Here is a 23,458-nt window from a genome sequence, read left to right on the forward strand (position 1 = left end):
GAAAAGGGAGGGATAAAGAGAGAGAGATGGACAAAGTTTAAGAGGCATAATCTTATAGGAGAAGAAGAAATTAATGAAGAAAAATAGAGATAAGAGTTATCATGGTCTTACGAAACATTAAACCCTTCCAATTGGCAAGTCTTCTATCCAGTCATACACTCTTTCAACTCAATACCTGCATGCATTCTACTGTATGGTGAGCAAAGGTCGAAACGTCTGTAATAATCTATTGAAACCTTACCAATTTTTTCTCTCTTTTTGTACTTTTTATTCAATTTTCAGGCGTGCCGACAATATTGTCATCGTTGTATATGATTATTAATGCAACACCGGGAAGTTCACAGGTCCGTAACAGTGATCTATTGAACCATGAAAAGAGGAAGTTGGATTCTGAGTTTTGGGAGTGAGGAAGGAAAGCGATCACACGGTGCGTTATCAACCAATGTAAGTACTCTGCAGAATCGCTATTCCGGTTATGGTGTAATTAGCCGATATTTAGGTGAAAACAAGACTGAAATAATGGCTGAAAGTGAGGAACGTGGGACAGAAGCAGTCAGTGATCAGCCTGATCAGACAGACAGAGATAAGAGAGATATAAGTCGAGCTGATTCAGTGGAGAGCGCTATTGATCAGCATTTGAAGAAGGTGGAGCTGCAAGTGATAGCCGCGACCGAAAAAGAACTCAGTCAGGCGGAGGCTGATCGATACAAAATGGCAACATTAATTAACCAGGAAACTGAGCGAGATATTCGACGATTGTACGAGAAGAGAGATGAACGACTGAGAAAGAACCACCAAGAGACTGAGAAGAAACGACAAATGATTGTTGAAAAGAGATTTGAGCTTGTGGAACAGATTCACAGCTTGGGTGACGAAATCATGAAAACTGCAAACAAACTGAAAATAAAACACCATGATATGGGATTTTCGAAATCATCATCGTCGCCAAAGCTCCATGCTAAACTAGCCAAGAAGCTATCAGGACACCATCACAAGAACGGCGGAGACAGCAGCTCCAAGAATAAACAATCGTGCGCTGGAATTGAGGGACTTGCTAAGCTTGTTCATGAGATAGCCTTTGGAATATCTTTTATGAAGCTTGAAGGAGCGAAGGTTGGTCAGATAAGTGGTAACACGGATAGGTGGGTCTTGGAAGAGAAGATAGAGGTGGGACCGATGGTTGGACTACCAGCTCTGAAAGGCGCCATCAGCGGTTCTGAAGTCGTGGTGGAGGATGTCAAGACATCTTTTGTGTACGTCACGAACATCGAAGATAAGACAACCAGGGCGGTGATCGGAGAGAAGTACCCGATGTTTAACTGCGCATCCCATGACGGTACGGTGATTGTCTGCGGTGGCAGGAGTGGCAAGGTGGCGCTCTATGACAGATCTTGGGGACACCTTCGAAACCTGAGCTTACCCGAGAAGTTCTTGAGCGGAGCTGAGGTGATGTGTGTCGCGGTGGATGGAAGCGCCAGGATCTTGATAGCTCAGTATGGAGGTAACACCATCCATGTCTTCAATCCTTCAGGTACTCAATGGATCAAGACCATCGAGATCGAAGAGATGGTTCCGATTCATGGTATCCATGTCTTACAATCTGGAATCGCTGTACACTCTGCTATGTACGGAGAACAGGTGTGCATCGTCGACAAGGACGGGAAGGTCAAGGCTAACGTATTCCTTGAGGAATCCGAGGAGAAGTGCATGAGTATTCTATCCACTGACCCGGTGTCCAATGCCCTCTTTAACCTGACTTGTAATTCTACCAGTGGACAATGTGTAGTGGAGGAACTCTGTGATGTGAAGTCAGGTCATGCAAAACCAGAGAAGATAATTGAATTTGATGCTCCTAGACTGGCTAATGGACTCATTGCAGGAGAGGGGTTCAGTGTCTTAAGACCGGACAAGATGGTTACGTGTGATGGGGAACAACTTCTTGTCTATGGAAAGAGGAAAGGGGTGCACCACCTTCGACATATAATATCGGAATCAAACACAATCAACAAAGGTGACAGAGACTGAGTACTGTTAATATTGCTGACATACATCTTGTGTAACTGTTGTATATTCCTTTTTCGTAATGGACAATACAGACAGCCTGGAGCTGTTTCAGCGAAATATGACATCTAAAAAAAAATAGAATATGAATTTCGGAGAGGGGTGGCAGGGCACTCGATTAGGTTAAGACGCAATGTTGTGTGTGCTTTTTACGTTTTCTTGACTCTCACCCCCCCCCCAAAAAAAAATGGAAATATATATGTATATTCACTCGTGTTTTGCCTATTAGTCGGGATTTTTGGATGCCCAGTTATATCTTGGTGTAGGGACATGCTCTTGTGGTTCACATTCGGTTTATGGACACGGAAAGCTCCTCTTAATATGTGCTTTTGTATTATTTACAAGTCATGATTGACAAATTTACACGAAAAATGCTTTGTGATGTGCTCTCAGACGTGTGACTGCGCGTGTGTATATTGATAGAGTTCAATGCCCCATCCTGAAATATTTTATTCTGAGTAATATACGATTATTATGTGAAATACTTAAACGGAAGGCAAAAATGCTGGTTCATAGTCTTTATAAATCATGGTTTCATTACGAAACAAGAGAGTCTTAAGATTGGTGTTATGGGCATGTACATATAAATACTCGGACATTTTATTATTCAGGTTATGTTACAAGTGCTACTGATTGTTTACTCATTGTAGTTCATCATTTTGGATATCGGGGTATTATCATGAGGGTATTAAAACTTTAATATTCGTGGTCCCATTTGATAAAACGTACTAAGTAACGTGGTCATCCAAGATGGACCACTGCAACAATTCACAGTCTAACATAATCAATGGTCAGATGTTATTAGCAATGGGTGACCAGCCACTCCCAAATCAGCAATAAGTCTCTCGGAAAGGTTCTCTGTTTATAGCCAAGATATTCATTTGGTCTTCCAAAAGTCAAAATAAAAAAAAAACATCTGAAAGAAAAATCCCTTCTTCATACTGTCAAGATTTGAAGTTGTAAAGTTAGATTTATAGACGAGATACAATAGTTTCATTGAGATTGCACAGTGTGCACATCACATGCTTATAATTGAGTTAAAAACAAAAACCTCTAACCCTATATTTTTTTTAATTCTTTGAAGGACTCAATGAAAATCTACTAAATTCAATCTAGTTCTTGGTGTGTTATGGTTGATCAATGTTAACAAGCTTTATATATATACACACACATATATATATATATATAAACCCATTCGCCCTTTTTTTTACTTAGTATGTGCTTTTTTGAGATCAATAAAAAATTGACATTTATTTTGGGCAACTTGGTTTGAGGGTGACTGGTAACCCTTGTGAAGAATATCTCGTTAAAATATTCTGTATTCTGAGCGGTACATGGCAGACCACCATAACCACACTTATCTATACATGTTAAAGCTTCAGATTATTTCAGATACCAATCATGCTAATGTGATGTTGACTTTAGAAATTTACAATGAGGAAGTATATTACAGTATATCCAAAGAAAAAAATATGGGAAAGAAGTCACAATAATATCTTGTGGTTTGACATCGTGATACAAAGGTTCATTAATGAAAGAATAGAATCGGAAATTTATCAAATATCATAATACCGCAGATCATATAACTCTTAAAATTTGCTTATCATGCGTGTATCTTGAAAAAAAATTATTGCAATGTACTCGATACATAATTGAGCAAACCGAATGGGTAAAAGCACTTTGTAGGAAGAAAAAAATCAACCTCGTTTCTAAATTTCCCCAAACTCTAGGAAAGTTTCCAAGTTTTGAGGATTTTTTTTATTTTTTTTTACTCATCTCACGTTTGCTAAAACTATGTGTAAAATTATTTAATAGTTCTTTATCTGAGAAAAACACGTTTCCATTTCGAGTTATCATTTGTCAAAATGTATTCTTTCACAATGAAATTGAATTTATCAACTACATTCTAATCAAAGGAGTTTTCTTTGAAATTTAATACGATTAGTGTTGAAAAGGGAAGTCTAACGACCATGAGTTAGAATCCCTGTATCAAACATGTCAAACAGGGAAACCCCCTTTTGGCTTAAAAGGCCTTGTCACTCCCACAACATCAATAACGTTTCCTTTTGAAATAGATAATGGATATCATTCCTCAATGATTGGGTTAAACATTACCCCCCTTTGATGGATTGAGGAAACCGTTTATCAGCGTTGTATATCCTGTAGCAGGATGGTTAGGTGCCAAAGGTTTAGAATCTGAATATAAACAAATTATTTATCACGTGATTTGTGTAATATAATGTTCTGTGATGAATGCTACATGTCATTTATATTTCCAATTAAAGCACGAAGTCAAGCGATGTCATCTATTGTGTTTAAAGTTTCTTTGATCTTGTGATTGTAATTTCAAATAATCAATCCGATCCTTGAGTGTTTTTCATAAAGCATTTGTCGGTGATTTTCACGTACTAATTTGTTCCGAGTAAATCAGATGCAAGAATCGTAGTTTTATGTTACTGAAAATCAACCTTTGTTTCATGAAATGCCCACCTATATAGAGAGAGTTTTATCGGTTACACTTCGTAATTCCGAAGGTTCGTAATTCCGAAATACGTAAATTGCCTATACCTCGATGTTCGTTAATCCGAAAACGTAGAAGGGTTAGTTAATCCGAACATTTGTGGCGTTATTCCAAAGGTTCGTTATTCCGATGGTTCGACAATCCGAAAACGAAATAAGTTTTGATGTTCCGAAGGTTCGTTTATCCGAAAGCGAAAGAAGGTTCGTTGTTCCGAAGGGTTGTTAGTCCGAAAACGAAATAACGTTCGTTAATCATTTCGTTTTCGGACTAACGAACCTTCGGAATTTCCGAACCTCACTTCGTTTTCGGACTAACGAACCTTCGGAATTTCCGAACCTTTGGAATAACGAAGCTTCGTAATTACGACCGTATGCGTTTTCGTCAATACCTGTCAGTTCTGGCAACATACTTTTTATTGGCTGTGAAGCACAAGGGCCATTCTTGGTCACGTGTGTGACCGACATTATGACAAATCTTAACTTTAATAGTTACAAAGCTAAAAAGTTTCATAGATTTATAAGTCACACTCGTAACGCACTTCTTTTGACCTCTGACCTTGAACCTACGTATTAGAGATAACAAAGAAACATTTCCAAACGATTTCTGACTAAACACGTTAATGGTATATGTTAATGTTATATAAACTTTTTTTTAAAGATTTATATGTCATAAGTATTTGTCATAATTTCGGTCACACACGTGACCAAGAATGACCCACAACCATCTTAATGTTACTATATGGCAACCGTCGGATATAAAAGAATCAAAGGATCCAATAAAACAAAATCCGACAATTCCTAAAACGCTCACCAGTAATTCTTACAAAACAATATTACTAACAAGACAAAATGTCTAATCATTTTCTTTTAGGCAGGCAATAATATAAAACAATCAAAATATGATGAGTTACTCTTTAACTGTAATGTTGACTAATTGTGTTCAATAGTGTTGAGATCGGTAAATATTCTTACCAAAACGGGGGTGGGGCTCGGAGTTGCTTCCATTATTGTTAATTAAAAAAAATCAAACAAAACAAAACGACAACGGTACCAGATTCCTCAATTTCAGTCTCAAATAGCAAACACGTCACTACAATCAACTAGGTCACTACAATCCATCGATTATGTAATAACCATTTCAATTTATCACATTAACGTCAATTCTACGTATTAAAAAGTTTATAAACAGTTCCAAGGTCTTTTAGTATCGATTACAGTGATTGACGGTTGTCTAAAATAGGACTATATCGGAAATTACAAACCACCAACTGAACCTTTTTACAAAACCCACCACAAGACTGCAAACATGTGATATTTATAGGTTCAAAATGAATACATTTACAATTTATCATTGAGTAGATTCTTCAAAAAATTATTATATTCATTTGATTGATAAACATGCTTTGAATACGAATGTAAGAGTCGTGTTTTTGTTTGCTTGTTACCAAAAGATCAAGAGTTATCTGAAAATAGCTTGGCGAATTTGCAAGGGGTAGTCCAGGCTGAATACAATATGATTTAAACAGATTAAGAAAAATCAGACCCCCCCCCCAAAAAAAATCACAATTTCATCAAATCGGACAAGGAATGGACAACGTTACTACATTTCAAAGCTTTTCATTATTTTGGTGATCCCTCTACCCCCTTCAAACTTCGTTTAGCAGGAGTATAAATATGATAAGTAGTGGAGCTCTATTATTGCCAAGAGAATTAAGGGGAAAATACAATCAACAAAATTAGACAAGATTTTACACCACGCATTCGCTTACTGAATTTTGTCAGTAGCGTTTTTCAAAACGGGGGGGGGGGCAAATTCGTCCACAAAAAATTTGACAAGCCCCCCCCCAAAAAAAAAAAAAGGTTTTCAATCACAAATAACGGATTTTGTACAAAAAAAATGACAAGCAAAAAAAAAGGTCTTGTCTTCAAGTTCAATTACGGCTCGTCAGGGATCAGTTGTAACTTGTCGTGCGTATAACTGAATAACGGACATGACAGACGGATTCATGAAACAGCTACTGGCCAATCTAGATTATAATTGTACTGAATCGAAACCAATCAGGTTTGTTCTTTCATATTATTAGCAATCCATTGAAACCTTTGATATCATACAGGCTCTTGTGATTGTAAGATGACCACCATCCTGAATACGAAGAGCCAGGGTTCGATAGGTATATCAATGAATTCATTTATTCTGTACTAACTGATGATGAAGAATAAAATTTCTTGCAAAATATTTGTCACTTTCACAATTCTACATATTCCACCTGATTAAATGGTGTTAAACAATTACATTTTCCACTTTCTATTCATATCGTGATCAATAAATTTATAAGAGACGCTCCTGTTAATTTCATTTTATTTTATCGTTATCTGGCAAATCCGATTGGGTTTGATCAGGATTCCCAATTTCTAATCGAAATAAATAGTGATGCAAAATAAAATAAAAGCGGTAGGGAATTTTCAGATCTCTTGTATTTAATAAACTCTTAGAAACAACTTGAATATCGGAGTTCAACAATCGAACATATATATATAAATTTCTGCCATATTTTTCGTACAAGAATTCAGGAGGTAAAGAGGGGAAAGGGCACCAGGGCGTTTCTAGACAGTTATGATGCAATAAAAATCACCTTATTGTTTCGGTGATAAAATCTAAAAATATGGGGAAAACAATGAGCTTCAACTTCGAAAAGTCCCATTTTTCAATTTAAACAAAATGTCCATGACATTTACATTTTGCGAATCTCTTTGCATTAAGCCAATTTTATCAAGTAATGACAGCAATGTGGAAGAAAATTCATTTCCATATTTGGGCAACGGTAGGGTAACATTAACAAGGTACGTCATGACTTCATACATGAATTAATGTCTTTTCAAAAGTCAGACAAACTGAATAGCAGCTTGAATGAAGAAAACCGGGAAGTAGATCATTGTTATAATACCTATTATTCTCACGGCAACAAAGAATGAATTTATGAATAGCTACGCTGTGACAAAAGTTTTTATATTTCATTCGTCTAAATTTAGAAAAATGTTCTCATGATAATTAGATTTCTATTTTAAAATACAAACACTGCATTGAAAAAAAAATAGGTTAAATTCTATTACCTTTGCGATTCTTATGCTTTCCTCTTATCTAACTAACGTCATGACTTGAGAAGAAAAGACAATTCTGAGTAAAGAGTATTGTTCAAAAATATTCAGATTTAATGAAACTAGCTGTATCATGATCATTACAAGCACAATGAACCCTGAATTTCTTGTTCTTTACAATGAAATAATTTCCTGCTGGACTTTCAGCTTAAACACTTAGTTGCGTTATTTTACTAATTGGTTTATCTGATCTTTCCGTAACAAAACTTTCAATTTAGGCCTATTGCATTTCAGTATAGCATTATCCAGAACAAAATAAACAATCAAATCTGTTTGGAGATTTTTTCACACCTCGGTTATGCGTGAATAATAACTAGTTTCGAAGTACACTTTCTTGTTAATTTGCTGTTGGAAAAAGTCAAATCGTTATTACTCTCTTCGAATAGCAAATAAAGCAGGGCTATTTTATACTTTTAATCCTGTATTTTTTGTATCTTTGACCTGACTATTTAGAACCTTTTACCAAGAATGAACTACGTATTGCGTTGAAATTTAAGTAAATGATCTTTGGCTTTTCGATTTCCATAATAATGTGATGAATAAATGTGCGAGATGAGTGTTCTAGATGCATCTTTTAAAGGAGAATTAAACATGCAGTCTTAAAAATATTGGGTAAAAATGCTCCATGATGGTAATTATGTATCCAACCAACATTGGGCACTTCTTTTGGGCATTATTATTTATCCAGTGTGATGAAAATTTGCTCATTCTAAAGTAATTTCTTCCTATTTTTTAACCTTACTGGACAATATGTTTCCCGCATTTGGTAAAATACTGCCCCAAATTGGTTGGATACATAATTACCCTCGTGCTGGTTAAAATTTTGCCCAATATTTTTTACAGTGCATGAAGACAATTATTCTCATATGTCGAGTAAAAAAAAGAGAGTCGCAATGAGACCAAATATACGTTTAATTTAGATAAACCGGTTACACTTCGTAATTCCGAAACACGTAAATTGTCTATACCTCGATGTTCGTAATTAATCCGAAAACGTAAAAGGGTTCGTTAATCCGAACATTTGTGGCGCTATTCCGAAGGTTCGATAATCCGAAAACGAAATAAGGTTCGATGTTCCGAAGGTTCATTAGTCCGAAAACGAAATAAGGTTCGTTCATCATTTAGTTGTCGGACTAACGAACCTTCGGAATTACGAACCTTATTTCGTTTTTGGATTAACGAACCTTCGGAATTACGAACCTCACTTTGTTTTCGGACTAACGAACCTTCGGAATTACAGAATGTATGCGAGATGAACCTTTACCAAACATTTCATCCTCATGCATAATTAATTTTGTGATATTCCAATTAACAACCGCTCAAGTATCCCCAAAGAAATCATCTTAAAAAAGAATTAAGAAACCAGGTCATATTTGTTTACATGCGGTAATTCAGCAATGCCAGTGGTTAACCAGTGGTTCCCGAATAACATTACTAATGTTGCTCATGTTACCCGTGTTACTCATTACACGAGTAGCTAGGAAACTCTTACTCATTTGGATTCCAATTTTACGGGTGGGGAAAACCAAATTATGACGTCATGTTTAGACGACTAGACGCTCCTACATTCAACAAAACAAAATATAATAATCTTGATCAAGAAATGGTATTCTTAAGGTTATATAAGACGTTTCAACACTACGTTTTTGTCACACCAGCGGAACCGACTCCAAACCGACCGATGGTATGTCATTGATAATAACGTGATAGCTTTAGTTGGTCTTTGGTTGGTCTGGCGTCGGTTGTCAATGTGACTGACGACACTACGCGATAACGAGACAGAAACTACGCCATTACCAGACCGAACCCAGGCTATCAACAGACTAGATTGAAAGAGACTGACAACACAGAAAAGAGCTATAAAGCCATGCACACACTAATGAAACCGACTCCAACCTTCCAATGACAGATATGCTATTCAAAACAATGTATAAGCTTTGATCAGTCTGGATTCGGTTTCACTGGTGTTACCACAGCATAGTAAACTACGGGCCAACATCAAACCAACAACATTCATATTCCAGCATCAAGGGGAAAGCTGTCTGTTTCAACCATTACCGCTGTGACCAAGGTGTGAGTGACGTCATCGAAACCGATTCTAAACCAAACCTTTTCTATTCTAAATCAAACAAAAAACGAATAGACTGGAGTATGTTCCCTTGACATGACGTCACATGGCGTAGCGAGCCTCTCCCCCCAAAAAGTAATAAAGCGTCTATTAAACAACCACCCAAGTCACTTTGCTTCATATAAAGTTGTAAAAGATAAGGAATGATCATATCCGAAGCTATGCTGTTAGCATGGTTAGTGCTCTATAGTAACGGTATAATGTAATGTGTACATTTTTTCCTCACGAGTTATGTGGAGGCATTTATATTCAGCTTATCTGTGCTAATCTTGAACATAGAACCATCTCATTGTTGCTGTTTTTACTTCCTCTATGCTACATGGCGGCTAATAACATCTAAAACTAATTTTACTGCAGCTGTAAGCCAACATAAAATCTCGATCCTCGAGACCCTTCCCCCTGAAATATTAATACCAATGAAATTGATAATCAATTAATAATTTCTGATTGGTATACAGTACACGCGAAGTTTTGTATTGTGGCAGTCAATGGGTGAACGCAGGTAATCAACACAATAGTTGCACATTCTCTTATCCATGTTATCCGAATGATGAGCAGATTCGAATTATAATTGAGCACGTTCCATATACCCAAAATGATTATAGTTTAGGGAAACGATCAAGGCCATAGTACATTAATAATTTGTTCAGGAAATGGACTTTGAACCGAGGCTTGACTGAATACAATCAATTATCGTAGAAAATATGAAAATAAGGTGAAATACATCGGTTGTTAGTCTGTGCGCTCAGGTGAGATTGGGTATGAAGACCAATAAATGATTATAATTGTGTTCGCAATGTGAGTATAGGGAAACGCTTCTTGTATTACCAAAACCTTTCTCTACATGTGTCTGTATTTCCCTCTGTAAATGTTTTCTCGAAGTGCTTGGGTTGTCTGTCTGTTCCATTTTCTATTTCTTCCCCCTATATAATAGTCTTCATATCGTTTCATTTCTGTCTTGATGTTTCCCTCTCGAAGTTCACTCTTTCGATCCTATGTCATTACCTCCAAATTATTTCTTTCTCATTTTTTTGTATTCTCCATCAAAGTGAGTGATACCGTGAATTCAGAGAGAAAAAAGAAGATCGAAGTCCTTGGACAGTGAGATAATAATAATGATAATGAAATACGGATAGGGAATAATGTTTTCTTGAATGACGAGTCGTAAAGATGTCAAAATAACATCTTTTGTCATCAACATCATCAGCACCACCACCTTGTCAGCAGCAGCATCCCAATAAATTACCACATTTACCGCCACCACAACCGTCATCACCCCATCAGCCACCGCCACAATCGAGGTTGTCGTCATCATCATCAATCATCATCAATCATCATCATCATCACCACCACCACCACCATTATCATCATAATCATCTCATCTCATCATCATCATCATCAACATCATCATCATCACCACCACCACCACCATTATCATCATCATTATCTCATCATCGTTATCATCATCATCATCATCATCTCATCATCAACAAAGTATTACCTTATCGATCAGTATATAATCTTCCGTCACTCGACCATGAACGTAGCCATTCCGATGAAGGAACTCGAGTGCCCTCCCAATGTCTCGTTCAATGACCATCACATCAACCTCTGATAAATAAAGACTCGGTGTGGCTAGATAATGTGCTAAGGTGAAGGTTCGACATCGACTACTGACGACAGGCATCACACGATTCTCAGAAAGATCCAAGTTGATCGACCTCACGAATGGACTCCCGAGATCATTCCCTACAGCTGAAAGAAAAAACACAAAATATCTAAGGTGAAGGTTCGACATCGACTACTGGCATCACACGATTCTCAGAAAGATCCAAGTTGATTGACCTCACGAATGGACTCCCGAGATCGTTCCCTACAGCTGAAAGATAAAACACAGAATATTCATTCTTTCTAAACGATGATTCTAGAACTCATCAAGATCTCGTAACACAAAGGCATGTGATTGATTGTTTGATTGCGAGGTTGTGTTTTGTGACTGCATATTATTTTAATTCAATCGTAAAGGTCATCCAAGCAATCACAGAGATGACAGAGCTTTGTGTTACGTGACACAGGCTATATCTGTTCATTTGTTCTCAGACTTTCATTGATCTGTTTCTTTGAGTTTTCTGTTTTCACTCAAGCTAACTTGTTCTCAGTGTTCTTTGCTTCTTTACGATGCAAAAATAGCTTACGTGGAATTTGCACCTTGCTTATAATTGTACAACTTTCCACTCTATAGGGTGCACACTGTTGCAAAAGGGGGCCTTCAAATGTGTAATCATGATGTAATTACTCTGTACAGAAGCTTCTTGGTGTAATCGTAGACAAGACCCTGTGAAGCGAGATGCTGCTTGTGTTATTCCAATAGGCAGCACCCCTTCTAAATCAGGTAGGTATGCTAAAAAGTAGTGATTTATCAAAAATCTCCTTCATTTTGTAGTGAAAAACCTCATTTTGGTCAAATTTTTCTTTTAGACCAGCAGCACCACCTATTAAAAAAATGGTTCCCAGGGCCCCCGATCGTACACCAAAAGTGGAGAATGCTAAAATATGACGGGGTACTGCTTTTGTAGTTTTTCCTGTTTCTTTGTGAGTACATCGCAAAGTCGAGTTATTACTTGAAAAAAAAAGAAAGTGTCCCTTTACAGTGCCCGATTTAAAGGGGATATTCCGCGTACATTGCATTCTAACTTCATAATAATAATATAAAATAATTCTAAAGCGCCAAATCCACATTGATTATGTGCTAAGCGCTGAAATATACTTGATATATCATTATTATACCCGGCTGTAGCTCAGCGGCCATATACTTTCAACATGATGGTTTAAAAATTTTCGATAAGTGGACAAATAATACCGATTCACACTCACATCACATTACGTTTAGACAATAATTATTGACTGAATGAAATGGGCATGAAACAACTTTTAAGATGAGTGCCGTAATAATGTACAAGGGGATACACTTATCCGAAGCAAAGACCTACATGTATACTTTTTGTCCGGAATAGACTACGTCGTTGGATTATTGATAAACACATTCAAGCTCTCTCATTAATCATCAATACAAATCATGCATGATAAATTTCAAGTGTTTCGTTTCACCACAGTCACATTTCTTGATCAAGCAAATGGCGCCGGCGAGACAGAGGGCGCTCTTTCGGTTGAGAAAATAAAACAGATGGAAGTTTAAACACAAAAGGCTCACGTCGCCATGGTTTTCAGATAAACATTCAGATTGAACTGTTTGATTTTAAGATAAAGATTTATAATTCGGACCAGGGGATAAAACATCTTAACACACGTAGTTTTTATTATAGTTGAGGGTAAGATGAAAGTTTAAACCTGTTTCAGGTAGAAATCTACAAGAGGTGTGCAGGTGCGTATGAAAGTGGACTTAATTTTGGTGATATGCGTTCCATTCTACAAACAACTGTAACATCACGTTTCCACCATGATATATTTCAAAGCCATGAAATGACGTCACAAACACACAACCATACCACAGACCTAAACTTGATTCGTTGTAATATCATGACGCACAGAACACCGGACAACAAGCGATGGAGACGTTTTGTCATTCAATACATTATTTTATTTCAGAATCATCTTCGAAGGACCCTACAAAAAGTTTCTACTTCTTTAAAAAACATTTTTTTTTTCGTGGTCCAGAAAGTAAAAGAGCAAGACACTTCATGAGGTCCTTCCCTACAACACACGCTCATACATACGCACGCACGCATGAATATATTAAAACGGAGTGCTATGGCATGACATAATGGCACCTTTAGGAGCCCCGCTGTCCCGCCGTACAAAGCGGACCATCTCAAGATCTCCCACACTCAGCTCTCGCGTGCACTCGCTCTTCCATGTGCTGTGCGTAGGGAGTGTTCCCTTACTCTTCTCCCGGGTGCGCTCCAGGGTAGAGATGGTATAGAGGTAGGGGTTCGCTGCTGAGTTTACTGGCAAGATGAACACCGCCACCCATGCATACATTTCCTGCAAATCAGAAGAACATTAAGACATGTTTAGGACCTTACAAACGTTTCTATTATTGTATAGACAATATACGGTGGCAGGAGTGGGATATGCGAGGAAATTGTTAGAAAAATTACAAATACATCAGAAGCAAAAACTATTAACGATTAAGAAATACATAGGGCCTCTAGAGCATTTATACAATATTGAAACATAGATGGTGTCAGATATGAGATAGTGAGTGACTGAACGAATTTGATAAATGTATCAGTATTTCCCTCCTGCTTCATGGTGACAATAAATGTAAGGGTTATAATCATGAAGAGTATTTGTTAGCTAAAATGGAGATAACAATGAAAATTGCTCCAATTAATACAATTTTTGTGGTACAAATTGCATTACTATTGCACCAATGATGAATGATGAATTTTGAGTTCGTGTACGTGTTCCTTATACTTAATTCTGCTATCTAAGGAAGATATTGAATTTTTAGATGAATTTGAAAAATACACTCTTAAAAGTGAAATAAAATTATCTTTTAATGACTTTGTATTTGGCATACCAGATGGAAATTCTTCTTTTAATTTTGATATTTTATATGCAAAATATTATATCTTTTCAACTAAATGTTTAAAAGGAAACTAATCATTCTCATCATTTCAAAAGAAATTAAAGTATCAGCATGAGATAGAACGAACTATGCACATGCAACAAAATAAGTTTATTGTATATCTTGATGAATCGAGGCACATCGAGCTTATTTAAATTATGTATTGTGTATATGTATGATATTGAATCTGATGTATCACATACATTTTGCATTTGTTTATATGCGTTGGGGAGAAATATTGAATAAAGACTTTCTTTGAAAAAGAAAAAAAAAATTCTGCTATCTAAGGAAGATATTGAATTACCTGAGGTATATCTACAGCACCACTTAACGAGAGCAAGGCCATGATAATAATAGGCATCCAACAGCAGAAATCAGTCCCGACGATCACAGCCATTTTAGTCGCCATTTTGATTTCTTCCGTCCTTTCTCTCTGTCTCGTACACTGCTGCGAGGCTCTGCGTATCGCTACAAACATCACCGTATAACAACAGAAGATGATGAAGAATGACATGAAGTTGAACCCTATGAAGAGCGCCACCGAGTATCCCCAACCCGGTGGCCGATCAGCTGTGAGTGGTAGTGCCAGGCAGACGCTTGATCGTCCGTAGAATCGATTGCCGAACGCTGATCGGAGTGTGATTGGCAGCAGGCTGAGGATGAAGGCTATCAACCAGGCGATGAGGACGTTGATACGTACTGACTTGGTGTGGAATCGGAAACGACTGAAAGGGAAGACTACGCCTAGGAATCGATCCATGGAGATGAGTGTTACAAGGAAGACTGAAGCTTCGGAGCTGAGGACTGATAGAAAACCAGCCAGCTGACACATTGGACTAGACTGCCATTTCTCTTTATGAATCATGTACTCCTTTAAAGAGAAAATAAATGAAACTTGGGATTTGACCAACAAAACAAATTCTAACATTCATTAAAAACTGAGTAAAAACGGAAATGCAGAAATAAAACCATTGTGAACTAGTTGTAAATGCTTGCAACTTTATTTTTTTTTATTTCGATGGGTCATTAATATTAACATTATCGTATCCAAGACTAATTTTAAGTATTCCGAACGAATGAATATGAAACTCCTCAAAATGATTTGTCTCTGTATACGTCATAGACACTGTTGTGACGTTCTTCATCAAAATGGTTCGAGCATTTCGTGAAGTGTAGTTACCGTGAAGAAAAAATATGGGCAGGACATGCGAAAAGGTTAAATATGTTATGGAGTTGTCCTCAATAGGAATGTTATTAAGTCTCGAGAAGATAAAATTCTTTGACTTTCCAAGTCGTTCCCGTTCTATATATTCGCCATAAACATATCAGACATTAGACAGAATTGTACAGAAATTATTTGAGCCGCGAGTCAATGTATAAATGATAGCCTACCTCTCTATAGTACATATCAGCACTGCCAATAATGATCATATACAACCCCATCAGAAGATCACTGAAGGCTAGATTAAGAATGAGGAATGTCTGAACCCTCTTTGTCGGTTCCTTGTGTCTTGTCCTCCACCTCCATGACATGACAAACGCATTGCCGACCAATGCACTGAGCCCAAGAAGCCAGATGGCCACTCGAAGGAACCTGTTCCGCATCAGGTCCTGACAGTTGGAGAATTGATCCACAGGAGCTTCACATCTCGTGTCGGATGACACTAAACAACAGAAGACATACTCGTCGGTATATCTGAAAGGAAAACAAAACCAAAAGAACAAAGTTTATGTCTTTAGTGGAACAGTCAAACCAACGAAACCGATTCCAAACCGACCGATGCCATTATGTCTTATTAAAAAAAAACCCGTAATAGCTTGGTCGTGTTGGTCGGTCTGGAGACGGTTTCGCCGGACGGTGTCTAAAGGCCACCGCACACCTTACGACTGTTTGCGATCCGATTCGAAAAATATCGCATTTTGCAGATTTTCTGAAAATGTGAATGGGACATATCATTGTTATTTGAGGTTAAAATTAATTGAAAGAATACTAATATAACCATTTTGGAAGATAGCAAGCTTTTATTTTGGAGTAAAGGCCAAATTAGTGTCAAATCTTAGCCAATCTTACGACTGCTATGACGTTATTACGACTAGATATTAAATTCGCTTTTATTCTAAGAAGGATGATAGCATAGTCACAGATATTCGTCATGTTCGTACGATGATCTAGAACATTACACAGGAAGATATTCCAAGTCTCAAAATTAGCATCAAAGTCTACTACATTTTATTATGAAATCGGGTCGTAGACCAATCGTAAGGTGTGCGGTCGCCTTTAGTAAAAAAAAAATCAAACCGCAATAGCTTGGTCGTGGTGGTCGGTCTGGAGACGGTTTCGCCTGTCTCTAAGATAAGTTCCGAGGATGATCACAACCCATGGAAATGTAATCGGTTAAAGGGGAATCCAACCCAAATAAAAACTTGTTTTTATAAGAAAAAGAAAAATCAGACAAGTTGATAGGTGAAAGTTTGAACAATATTGGACAAATAAGGGAGCTTGTCAAAAGTCCATGCACCGTTCTTCATCGTTCTCCCGCATCCGGTTTTTGCTTCGGCTTTCCCGCCCAACGTTCCCTTGCCTTCAAAGGAACGGCCGCCATCAAAAGCCCTTTGATGCCACCGTTCTTTTGTTCGTCTTTCCTGCAAGTCTTAATTTCTGTCGAAAGGCCGAAGAATCTATTCTAAATAGCTCCCTCTACGACCAAAACAAATGTGTGCCTTCATCATGTTCATATTGACTGTCGGATCGAGAGTTCGGGTCACTGTTCTGAACTACTGTGGTTCGCATCTATAATGGAAGTTCGGGTGCATTCATAAAGCCACGGTAGCTTAATAAAAATCACGCAAATGTCATAAATCGTTACTGATCACACGAATTTGCTCCAATATCCATGAAAACCTCTTTTTTTGCAATTGAAAGAGAGTCAATTCATGATGTTTTAGGTGGGAAAATAAGATTCCACATATTTTCGTTTCGTAGGCCAAAGCCATTCGTAGAATTCACGTCTACTTAGAATATTAATTATTACTCGCATCTCAAACAAGTGTCGAGAGCCCCCCCCCCCCAAAAAAAAAAAGAAGGAAATAGAATGATAAAATAAATATGACCGGAACAGCTTGACACTATTAGGCATAGATAGATCAAAGATTTACAAAGATTTATTAGAAACTGTTTTAAATAGTCTCTTAAAATTTTTGACGGGCAACCATTTCCCCAGGATAACATATTGTCTCTTAGTTTTCTTTATCTCCATGTTGTAAAGAAGCGGGATCAAAAGGGATTGTGAAAAGAGGAAAAAGAAAACTAAGAAGTCAAAGGGAGAGAAAAGGAAGGGGAAATAGAGAGAAATAAGAAAATAATATTGGGATGGAAAAAGAGGAAGGGTGAAAAAAATGGAGGAAATACAGTTGAAAGAGTGGGAAAAAACTCGGAAATTTGAAAGGGGTTCTCCAGATAAGCGATTCCATGTCCCTCGACGTCAATGTCCGATTGTGTTAAAAACGACTGTCATCGATTAATATTAATCTTTTTTTGGTTGTTGTTTGACCAAATGCGTGCGCATCCCGATTTCTGCCTCTGCATCGAAATCAATATTCATGAGAAAGCAGAGTTGTGTTCTCGCAGAATTCGTGATCAGGTGGGGGGGGGGGGGGTTAAAAACATTTTTCCCAAAATTCATGACTTGCGTTTTCGGAATGAGAGTACGCATGCGTGTGGACTGGATATTTACGAAATTGTCGTCTATTTTGAAAACTGTATGCCATGAATGAATCAGCATCCTCAAATTTCCGGTACCCTTCTATCAAGAAAGTTATGAATTTTTAAAAGTTGTAAATATTGGTAATCACTATACCCATGGAGACTTCAAATTGGCCACCTATGTGATGTCATAGTGATGTAAGGCAAGGACTACTCTTCCATGTATTCCAATACATATTCTGGCTAAAGTGTCATTTTCCCCAAAAGTTTTATTTCAAATTATATTTTTCTTTCATGAGGATATTAAACAACTTCTACCTGAGTTATATTTAGATTATTGCCCCAGGGGAATTGGTACTTATAGGAGAAAACCACAAATCCCTGATGATAAAGTACATAGCCTATGGGAAAGTTGTTCTTGCCCCTTGTCATAATTTACTTACCCAGTTGCCAATTTGAAATCTACATGGTACTAGTGATCTCAATTTAAAAGCAGCTATAACTTTCTTATTGCTTGTCTGATTTCTTTCAAACTTTCACCATTCTGTTTAATTCATTTTCTCCTTCCCAACACAACATTATATGGCCAAGGCTGGATTCCCTTTAAAGACATGAATCCAAACATCAAGTTTCGAAAAAAACACACGAGTCATCCGTTTGATGATAATTATCAAGAACACTGTAGTGGATATGATTGGAAGTAATACGTGACGAATCCAAACTGATAAACATAAAGACCCTTGTTAGACGCTGAGTAGAAATGTGGATCAATGAAATAAATCAAAGGATTCTAAATATCGTTACCACTGTATTGATGAAAGCAATGGGTCGATCATCATTCTGTGTACAGGGGTCCGTTGCAGAAAGAGTTGCGTTTAAACGCAAGTCCAAAAATCAATCGCAAGTCCCAAATGCGCGCTGTTGATTGGTTGAAAATCAAGTTGCGCGTGATTTTTAGAGTTGCGATTGATTGTAACTCTTTCTGCAACGGGCCCTTTATAGAAGTTCCTTTACAAATATATTTACATTATGGTTCCGAAAACTACACTATTAGTAGTCTTATACAACCATTTTTTGTGTCTTTGCACAGCTTCCTCGGGCAATTTGAGCATGATCATTAACCCACTTTCAAAGAATTTCTTCTAGATCCCCCTCAGCTGAACTGTAAAACTCATGGTTATAACATGCTACTACAATATAACAATCCCTTTAGAAAATCTTAATAAAAAATCAAAAATAACATTGATTACATCGTATAAAATGATAAAATCCAACCGATAAAACTTACAGTGTTTTCAAATCTCCGAGTCCTTGGAAAACATCACGATGAAATGAGTCTACCTCACAGCCTCTGATATCACTGTAACATCAAAAAAAACATTTCTCAGAACATAAAGTAAAAATAGTACATATATTTTACTGTTTCAGTAGTATTGTTTGTACGCATATGGTCACGAGTGAGATTATTTTGCACAATGCTGATGCAATGAAAGCTCTCATTCTTTCATCCAAATATGCCTAGCTTTAAAAAGCTTAAATTAAGTTTGGATACAAACGTAAGAGCATTAATATATAACAGTTAATATTTCGCCGTCTCTCAATTTTTCGTTGAAGATCCCTCCCCCTTATGTCATTTAAAGTGTCTAACAAGATGACGTGCTATATTTCAATTATATTTAGATGAAGTAGAAATGCTGTGTTGTCTTTGATTAATCAGACACAGTAGATCATTTTTTTTTTTCTTTTTCAAAGAAAGTCTTTATTCAATATTTCTCCACAACGCATATAAACAAATGCAAAATGTATGTGATACATCAGATTCAATATCATACATATACACAATACATAATTTAAATAAGCTCGATGTGCCTCGATTCATCAAGATATACAATAAACTTATTTTGTTGCATGTGCATAGCTCGTTCTATCTCATGCTAATACTTTAATTTCTTTTGAAATGATGAGAATGATAAGTTTCCTTTTAACCATTTAGTTGAAAAGATATAATATTTGGCATATAAAATATCAAAATTAAAAGAAGAATTTCCAGCTGGTATGCCAAATACAAAGTCATTGAAAGATAATTTTATTTCACTTTTAAGAGTGTATTTTTCAAAATCATCTAAAAATCGACGAGTAAGGGGACATTCCCAAAATAAATGAGCAATAGTTTCCGTGTGTGCTGAACAAAAGGAACATAAATCAGAATGTGATATACCAACAGTTTTCAAGTACTTGTTAACGCCAAGAATACTATGAAAAATTTTGTACTGAAAATATCTAAGCTTTGTTGAATAAGTACATTCAAAAGGAATCATATAGATTTTATCCCAAGTAACGATTGGATCTGAAATGATACTTTTCCATGTGTTTTGTGAAATTTATATCATGTTATATATAACACAGTAGATCATACCAAAATTGCAGTTTTACAATATAATTTTTTTTCTGACAAAATATATGAACAAAAAATGCTCATTTACGCCTACATGGAATGATGATAGGGGGGGGACCTGTCGAATATGACATTAAAATGATAAATATTACAGATGAAATACATTTACATCCATAAATATCTAATATTTGAATACTTACATTGTCTCTGTTGTATTGAGAAGAAGAAAAGCTCCTGTTTCTATTCGACGTAGAGGGTTGTTCTGTAAAGTTCTGTTGGAATAACATAGATAAGGGTTGTGATTAACATATGAAAGTCTGTGTGATGTTTGTGTGATGCAATAAACAGAAACATATACTTACATGTGTCGTACGTTGGTTAGGCCTTCAAATGAGCGTGGCTGTAAAGTCCCAATTTCAAGAGATGATAAGTTCCTAAAAGAACAAATTATAAAATATTCAGTTTCTTCAAAAAAGGTCTGTTTTTAATATTTCTCCACAAATCACATAATAAACTAATTAGTAAAATATAATACACGTAAAGTATTATACACTTATATAAAACAAAAAAAATATAAAGTTGATGTGCACTGATCCATCAAGATGTACAATTTTACTACTAACATCCTTTCAACCAATCAGATAGAATAATCTCCGTACCTTATAACAATAGTCTGTACAAATAAGCGGTTATTTGCAGCGTGAAAAATTCCTTAGTTCCTGCGTTGTATATACCACACGCAACTAGGAACGTGAGTGTAATTTTATTGTAATCCTAAACCAATCAATATTTGCTACTCTCTACCCAGGGGAAGCAATTTATACTCACAGGACAGGTATGGTATCAAGATGAAAGAATGTTCCCGGGTCAATAGTAGTCAGAGGGTTGTCGCTCAAGTCTCTGAAAGTCAATCAAATCAGATTTGTTTAAACAAAAAAAAGTTACTTGGGCACGTATACGTGACAATGGCACGAGAGGGCTAAGGGCACGCATAGCTGCCAATGGCTCTTAAAGAGTTAAAAAGAAATGTATTAACAAAGAAACGTGATTAAATGAATACAGCATATCAATGTACTGCTTATTAAGATGCGAATGTTACACTCGGTTTCATTCTAATTGCATTTGTTTTTTTAGAATTAACGCACTTTTCGATGGATGATTTAATTCATGTTTTGAATAGTAATGTATTGCCAGCCACCTAACCATGGCAAAATAAACATTACAATAGTAATAACATTACGATAATACTATATTTCTGTGTTTTTTGCGTAAGTGAAAATAAACTTTTTTTGTAAAGTACTTGAATTTGGATTAACTTACAAATGAACGAGGTGTAAAAGTCCTTCGAACGTTCTATTTTGCAGATGTCTTATTTGGTTTCTCGCCAGTACTCTGTAATATAAGAAACAAAATTCACAATGTGTCAACATATCTAGGATGTCTATATTGACGAGTAATCATTGCCCCGAAATACCTTCAAAGAAACCATTCGAATTTTGTAATTCGACTGTTACCAACTGTGACTGAATTTCTATTCGCCGATAAAAGTAAACGTTTCAAAGATATGAGACGAAGCTTCTTTTTCATGCTGGTGAAAAAATCAATATAAAAAAACATTCATTTAAAACATGGTCATATTAACCTTTGACAAATTCATAACTTATGTTCATATGATGATAGATAAACGAATTTAGCCTAAATGGGTGTCATCTACAAATGACACCCATTTGATGACGGGAACTTGATTCTGTAATCTTTGAATTTTTATGGGACAAAAAACCTGACAAAATTAATCGTAAGACTATTGTTGGAGATTATAATGTTGGAGGCCTAAAAATGTTACACATACAGTCAGTTATTATGGGCTTGAAAATTACATGGGTGAAAAGATTTTTTAATGATTATAACACAGGTAAATGGAAATGTTTTTTTAACTTATTCCTAAATGGTCTTGGTAATAAACTTTTTTTTATTGCAATATTAGAAACAATGAAAAGAAATTTCATATGGATAATATTTTTATTAAAGAAGTTTTGCAGTCTTGGTGTGAGTTAACTTTTAATGAAAATCCTCCTGCTGAGTTTATTCACAATCAGGTTATATGGAATAACTCTTGTATCAAGGTAAATGGTTCTTTACTTTTTAAAAAAGATTGGATAAATAAAGGTATTATTAGGTTAAATCATTTGTTGAAGCAGGATGGTAACTTTCTCTCACATTCTGATTTTGTTCGTAAGTTTGATATTCATTGTAATTTTCTTGATTATTATTCTGTTATATCTGCCATACCAATTGAATGGAAAATGGTTTGCAAAGAACCTCCTAAAAAGAAAGTGAATTACCAAGAGGAAATTATATATAACATAAACAAGGTAACAAAAGTGTGTAAATATATTCATAAAACGTGTGTTGAGAAAATTTTTAAAATTCCTATTTCACAAAACAAATGGAAAAGTATTATTTCAGATCCAATCGTTACTTGGGACAAAATCTATATGATTCCTTTTAAATGTACTTTTTCAACAAAGCTTAGATATTTTCAGTACAAAATTTTTCATAATATTCTTGGCGTTAACAAGTACTTGAAAACTGTTGGTATATCACATTCTGATTTATGTTCCTTTTGTTCAGCATACACGGAAACTATTGCTCATTTATTTTGGGAATGTCCCCTTACTCGTCGATTTTTAGATGATTTTGAAAAATACACTCATAAAAGTGAAATAAAATTATCTTTCAATGACTTTGTATTTGGCATACCAGCTGGAAATTCTTCTTTTAATTTTGATATTTTATATGCCAAATATTATATCTTTTCAACTAAATGTTTAAAAGGAAACTTATCATTCTCATCATTTCAAAAGAAATTAAAGTATCAGCATGAGATAGAACGAACTATGCACA

At 36.0% G+C, this 23,458-nt stretch overlaps 2 protein-coding genes across 2 annotated transcripts in view; one reads left to right on the plus strand and one right to left on the minus strand.

Annotated features, from left to right (window-relative positions):
• LOC121413278 overlaps positions 1–23,458 on the minus strand; it is a 76,053-nt gene that overhangs the window by 4,731 nt on the left and 47,864 nt on the right. The window contains exons 42-50 of the mRNA XM_041606044.1: positions 21,875–21,946; positions 21,383–21,454; positions 20,917–20,988; positions 20,755–20,826; positions 19,448–19,519; positions 15,849–16,152; positions 14,761–15,327; positions 13,654–13,867; positions 11,367–11,620 (exon numbers count right to left, since the gene is read on the minus strand). Of these exons, the coding sequence (XP_041461978.1) occupies positions 11,367–11,620; positions 13,654–13,867; positions 14,761–15,327; positions 15,849–16,152; positions 19,448–19,519; positions 20,755–20,826; positions 20,917–20,988; positions 21,383–21,454; positions 21,875–21,946 (1,699 nt within the window). The remainder of the gene's footprint in view (positions 1–11,366; positions 11,621–13,653; positions 13,868–14,760; positions 15,328–15,848; positions 16,153–19,447; positions 19,520–20,754; positions 20,827–20,916; positions 20,989–21,382; positions 21,455–21,874; positions 21,947–23,458) is intronic.
• On the plus strand, positions 281–4,361 carry LOC121413279. The gene has a single exon (XM_041606046.1). It carries the CDS (start codon positions 370–372, stop codon positions 2,023–2,025), a length of 1,656 nt encoding a protein of 551 aa, XP_041461980.1. The 5' UTR covers positions 281–369; the 3' UTR covers positions 2,026–4,361.

Source organism: Lytechinus variegatus, chromosome 4 (genome assembly GCF_018143015.1).
Source record: "Lytechinus variegatus isolate NC3 chromosome 4, Lvar_3.0, whole genome shotgun sequence".
NCBI classification, from domain to species: Eukaryota; Metazoa; Echinodermata; class Echinoidea; order Temnopleuroida; family Toxopneustidae; genus Lytechinus; species Lytechinus variegatus.